The following is a 6,710-nucleotide window of genomic DNA, read 5'->3' on the forward strand; positions in this document are numbered from 1 at the left end:
AGAAAAACACACACACTATCAGTCATGGATTGGCCTCCCCAGATCCTGTAACTCAACATGTGGGATCATCTAAAGGCAGAAACAAAGACTTCGAATGTCCATCAAGAAGCGTGGAGAACTATTACAAGAAATCTTGTCAAAGAGAGTTCAGACTGTGAAGATTTATAAAGGTGGTTGTGGCGGGACGTGGTCTGTGAGGCGGCTGCAAGTGAGGCGGACGCACCTGAGCGCCATCCGCTATCATGCCTCGCCGGCTTAAAAGTCTGTGCTGGGTACCAATCTCACCTCATACACCAACACTAACAGGCCCTTTGAGCACTCACCCACTCTGTGGTTTCCTGTGGTTTCTCTGAGGGCGGTGCATTGGTTGGCACAAGCAGTCATAACCAGAGGCATCTGCAGATAAAAAGAGTCAGCTGCTGTGCGGCTCACTTTGCTGCCACACTGACAAGATGACACGTTTTTCGGTCTCTACGCTCATTCCTCTTCTTTTTATCAGCAGCGTTTCTGGGAAACTGATTCAAGCCGCTGCAGGAGACGATGTAACATTTCCCCTCACAGAGGAGTGCATGAAAGGAAGAGGCACGCTGAAACGTCGCCTGCAGGACAACAGCCTCCATTCGGTCGGGGATCTCGACGGCAGCTGGAAGCCGGCTCCAGGTTATATTAACAGGTTTTTCCAAAGCAGCGACTCTGTGATACTGACAAGTGCAGATATCAGTGATGAAGGCTATTACGAGTTTGACTGCAACAACAAGAAAGAAGAGAGTGCACAGCTGCAGGTATTCATACCTTCTGATGTTTTTGTACGCGAGGGCGAGGATGCCATCCTCCCGTGCCGCTCCATCACAGCAGGTCAGTGGGTGAAGTCTGTGCGCTGGAGGAGAGATGGAGAGGTGGTGCTGGAGCTGGATGTCCGGTCGGGGAAAACCACATATGGAAAAAGCTTTGATGAAAGCCGGGTCTCAATACCATCAGACTGGGACCAACGAGCAAACCTGTCCCTCATCATAAAGCGAGCCGAGGCGAGAGAAAGAGGAGTTTATTACTGTGACATCGACAAAGTGGAGAAACACCGCTCCGCTGTCCGCCTGCACGTCTCCACACCACCGACACCACCGAGCACCACATCACAGCCTACAACCACAGAGAGGGTAAGAACACAGACTGCATTAGTTTTAGACTTCACTGTGAACATTAAAGGTCTACTGAGGTATTCTTCCACACAACCACACAGATAACAGAGCCCAGCTCAACAAGAAATGTATTCTGATGATCGGGGGAGGCCTTTATGGCAGTCATGGGCTTTGATAACTCGGTGGAAGCAGCTCTTTCAGAGCCTCATAGTCAGTGTCATAATGGTCGCAGAAGCTCCATAAAAACCAGAAGCCCCTGTTTTTCCTGTTTGACCGAAATTCTACAATTTTCTGCAATTTTAATGTCCCCACATCTGCTGTCCAACCTTCAGTCTCACCACTTGTCGCACCACATAAAGATCTCATCCTTACGTTAAGCTTTACGGTGTAAAATGTTTTATTTTAACTTTAACTGAAAGCATTAAAAGTCAGTTAAAACTGCTCACTAACATTTCTGCTCTGTCTTCTTGTCCTCTGCAGCCATCAGAGTGCTCCGACTGGTCGTGGAGAACATTCTTCATAACAGCAGCTGTATTTGTGATCGTTGCCCTGCTGGTTTGGCTCTGCTGGTTTCTGAGGGACAGGAAATTCAATGTGCACACTCAAGGTTTCAGTGGAGGATCCTCAGAGCAGGAATAAATAAACTTGAAAAATGTTAGCATCAACAACGGTGATGGACACCTCTGCAACGGCAAAGAGGAGGAGGAGGGGCTGAAGAGGGCAGAGAATCAGACTGTGACCAACAACACATGCTAAAGTCAAACGGAAACCCTGACTTTATAAATGAAACGAAAAACAACTCAACCCTTAAAGTGGAGAAGAAGAGGTGAACGTCCAGTCGCTTTCTTTCAAAGCTCCTCAGACAACTTTACAAAATTCTTCATTCTTCAGAACTGTTTTATTGTTTATTCTGCTTACTTATTTAGTCCCCTTTTATATTAAAATTATTCATTTACAGCGAGAACTTGTCCTGTTTGTTTATAGAGATTTACAGTCTTCACTCTGTTTACTTTGCTCTTTATAAAAATCTCAGGGAAGCTGCTGTTTGCCAATAAAGTTGAGATAATAACAAACTGACACTCTAACCTGATGAAGATTACAGTCATTATGAGATTTTATTCATTTATTGCACATAGCGAGACATTTTTAAACAACAGCTGCAGGTATTTGTGTAAAATAAAGACAACAAGGAAAAAAAAAAGTTCATACCAAAAACATTTGAGTAAATAACAAGTGGGGAGAAAACAATGAAAATCAAAGATACAAAACATCAGCAATATAAAGCTTGTAACAGAGCAAACAGGGTTTTTGTTCTACACAAGGATCTTCATTTATTTTACTGCCTCCACCTTGAGAAAGGCAGGACCTCACTGACGTAGTAGACAATGCTCAGGGAGAGGAGGAAGCTCAGGTCCTCCACAAACTCCTGCCAGGTGTTTGTGAAGTTTATATCTGACTGAGGTTTTATGAGCCAGCTAATGCAAAGAAAGCTAAGCTATGCTGGACTTGGTTTGTAGTTCAGCCCTCAGGGTAGTGGAACCAACTCTACATGTGGAGTGAAGATACTCTGTGAACACGAGAAAATAAGAAATTAAAAGCTGTGCTGATATAATCAGGATCTGCCTGCATGAAACACTCAAGAACAGAATCTCTCACAGTTTCATTTCTCTTTGTTTGCTGGTTACACTGATGTCCTGGCTGCTTTACCTTATATGGCCATCTGTTAGATAGGTGTGTGTGCACACTAGAGCAGTGTGTGGCAGCAAGCAGTGTCAGATTCAACTGACTCAGCACATAATGCACTGAGCGATCAATACAGACTCAGTCTATTCTCAGAGTCGTCACAGTGGGACAGAAGTTTCACCTGACCAGAGACATTTTGCTTCCAAAGAGTTTTTATGTTTTTCTTTCTTTTCTTTTCTTTTTTTTCTTTTTTAACTCTGGGTTCATTTACATGAGCATTTTAAGCTTTTTGATTGAACAAATGCCAAGAAATAAAAGGTAAATCCACAGATTTCAGTTAAATAAAGTAACACACAATCACCACCTTTAATTTATCCTGACCAACTGCGTTCACATGTCATCAAAGTTCCATTTTAATCCTGGTCAGTGTTTGTTATCAGACAGCGGACAGAAAATGTCTGTTAGCTTTGATCATATCACAGTGATTCATGCAAACTCTGTGGCATTCATGAAGCTCCATCCTGATATTCAGATCCACGCATACAAGAAAACCTGAAGAGCAGACTGCAGCTCTCCATTTCTCAGAGAAAGTCTCAGATTTGGAAGGTGTTGGCATTTTTTGAACAATTATTAATAAGCAAAAACTCCACGTAAACCTTCTCTGATCCCACACACGCCACAGACATCATTCACATGACGGTGTGAACGTTTGAGCAGCACAAGCCAACTAAAAATGACCACTAGCTAAAAAGCTGCCCTGTAATTGCTGTGATTGAGACCAGGCTTTTACTGCAGCTGACTCATTCACTGAGAGGCAGCAAATATTTGAGCATTATTGATGTGAACTGAGACGTGATGCACTGACCAGAGCAGCAGTAAAGACGGTGGCTTAATTTAGCAGAATTACAAATGAAGGGCTATGAAGGGTTTGCACTGTGCAAAGCAGCCGATGAGCCACATTTAACCCCACATCCACGGCCAGCTCAGGATCACCAAGTCATGCAACATGAATGAGTTTCATGCAGGGAGAAAATGCAAAGTCACAACAGGAAAGCTTATGAAAACACTTCAACGCCAGCCACCAAGCTGAGTGTTTCACAGACATCTATAGACATTTAATTTAATCTTAATCAACTAATTATTCTCCTTCAATCACTCGCTTATGCTCTGTCACACCTACAACAACAATCCTCCCACCACTCCCATCAGCTTCAACATCATCCACATCATTTGTGTCTGCGGCTGAAGCTCAGAGGACTCGTTCAGTGCAGCAGAGACAGTAAATCTTAGAGCTGCTTATCTTCTACTACCTCAGCTTATCAGCAAACCCACTCAGACAGTCCACTACATTAAATTCAACACATTACACAGTCATTACCCTGCATTTAGAAAGATATAAGCAAAGAAATGAACCCTGGTCTTCCTCTCTTGCATGTCAGTAGTAAGTAGTGCTAAAATGAATATCATTGTTACACAGAGCGTCCACATGTCCACACACAGGCCTGTGATAGTCAAAGTGTCAGTGTGCTGGCAGGTACAGGAGAATCTGTAGGTGCCACAAATCCTCTGAGGTAAAAGTTGTAGAACAGCTGATCAGCCCTGAAACAGCTGAATCACCAGAGCGAACACAATCTATTCCACCTTAAACGCATGAACGCTCTCAGTCACTGTCTATTCTTACCTGCACGCATGACTGAACAGTGATTTTACTTCATCGCCTGTTATTTGTGGAAGCTCTACTGAAACACATCAAACTGAGTTCACAAGCTTTTCAGAACACTTGACCTTTGACCTTGACTTTAAGGTTGTGGTCTGTGATATCAATTTAAAAATCCTGGGATACGATGTTCTCGAGAACGTCAGTGAGGCCCAGCAGTGATAGTCTGGTGATAAAGTCTGACCCACAGCAGGTTAAAGGCTGTTACACACCAGACGTGCTAATGCATCCACACCATCCTCCAGCCTCCACCTCTGCTGCTGCTCCACCCACACAGCTGAAGACGAGCAGCATCATCGTCTCAGCTGAACACAGCACCTGCAGAGAGGGAGCAGCAGAGTTATGATGAGTCTTAACAAGCCTCCTGACAGCCTTCATATTAACCAAGAGTTTGACCGGCATCATCATCATCATCATCTGGAGTTAGAGCTGGATCCAGTGCACTGAGCTCCAGGAGGACTTTAACTTGGACCGTGTGGTCAGCTGACCTGAGGTTTCTTTCTGATACACCCTGTACAACATATCAGACAGTAAAAGGATAACACTGGTGTTTTTTTACACAACACTTTCATTTAGACGGGGAGACTAGAAAGTGATCTGCTCTGTAGCCTCCTCAGCCTCAGCCAACAACACATTAGCACATGTAACAGGAGCTGCTTTAGTTTTGTAACTGCTTTCACACACAAACAGTTCCAGTGTGGATTATGTGCAGTTGTTGACCAGTAATACTGAAGAGAATCACCCTGTGAATTTAAACATAAAGCAGTTTGCTCCAAATTAGCTCCACAGCAGCACTTGTTTACTCAGCGCTCCCACACAGCCTTCAATAAATGTTAAGACTTGAATCGTTTTGATTTCCACTCCTGAGGGGAAGTGAATGGCTGTGGTTTACACTGCTGTGAAGTAACGTGCTCTGCTTTGTGCTGAGAATATACTGTTGCTTTTACAAGCCACACAGTCTCAGAGCAGTGAGCATGAACCAACAGATGGGGCCCAGCAGGAGAACAATGAGCTCAAATTAAATTAATCTGAATCACAGTTTTACAAACTCTGTGTTTTAAAATGTAAATGCAATGATTTGGAAATCTCATAAAGTCACAACAGAGAGACGGACTCATCTTGGACTCTCTGCTCCCGTGCAGTAAGTACAGTTAATAAATGTCAGCAGTCTGTCTGCCTGCTGAGTCAATATGATATCAGTCTGTGATTGACTGGGATCAGTTTGCAATCTATTTCTGATAATCCAGCAATGAATGCTGATAAACTGTCAAAGTCAGTGAGACTGAGCCATTAGCTTACCTTAAAGTTGTTGTAAGATAAGATAAGATAAGATAAGATAACCTTTATTAGTCCCACACGTGGGAAATTTGTTTTGTCACAGCAGGAAGTGGACAGTGCAAAAGTTATGAGGCAAAAATTAGAATACAATAAGAATAAATACAGTACACAGCTGTACAGAATAGAATAAAATAAAATACTATATACAGTAGAATAAAATAAAATAAAATAAATATACAATAAGATAAAAATAGAATACAAATACAAATACTATATACAACTGAGTAAAAATACAACGATGACAGAAGGATTATTGCACTTAGTATTATTGCATATGTATGGATGTGTGTGCTTGATCAGTTAAAGTCTTTATTATGGAGTCTGACAGCAGTGGGGAGGAAAGACCTGCGAAATCTCTCCGTCCCACACCGTGGGTGCCGCAGTCTCCCACTGAAGGAGCTGCTCAGTGCTGTCACAGTAGGTCTTTACCCTGCAATATAAAGTGCTTTGCCTACCAAAAATTAAAAATACTCAAATGAACTGTTTGGAGTTAATGGCCTGAAAGGCCTCGGGTTGAGCCAAGTAAAATGATTTGTACAGGCCAGCGAGAGGTGCTGTTGTGCTGTTGTGATTAAACGGGGAGCGTTTCTCCAGCTGCTGACGTGTTTTTAATCTCAAATCCTCTTCCTCACTATAGAATCACGGTGTTAGCATCACATTCTTTTTTTATTTTTTTGGTCAAAATTTTTTCATTTTATTTTATTTTTTTTTTTTTTTTTGGGGGGGGGGGGGGGGGGGGGGCACATGAGTTTCTGAATTTGAGCCCGTGGGCTCTTTTCTGACTGTTTCCTCGTGGCTGCGTGCAGCGGGGCTAGGGGAGGGTCTGTGCTGACGGA

The 6,710-nt window shown here is 43.1% G+C and overlaps 1 protein-coding gene across 1 annotated transcript; it reads left to right on the plus strand.

Moving 5' to 3' along the window:
• The first annotated feature begins 554 nt into the window (after positions 1–554).
• On the plus strand, positions 555–1,968 carry LOC113012781 (uncharacterized). Its single transcript, XM_026153108.1, has 2 exons — positions 555–1,154; positions 1,617–1,968. Exons 1-2 carry the CDS (start codon positions 570–572, stop codon positions 1,773–1,775), a joined length of 744 nt encoding a protein of 247 aa, XP_026008893.1. The 5' UTR covers positions 555–569; the 3' UTR covers positions 1,776–1,968.
• The last annotated feature ends 4,742 nt before the right edge of the window (positions 1,969–6,710 follow it).

This window comes from Astatotilapia calliptera, chromosome 3, assembly GCF_900246225.1.
Source record: "Astatotilapia calliptera chromosome 3, fAstCal1.2, whole genome shotgun sequence".
NCBI lineage: Eukaryota > Metazoa > Chordata > Actinopteri > Cichliformes > Cichlidae > Astatotilapia > Astatotilapia calliptera.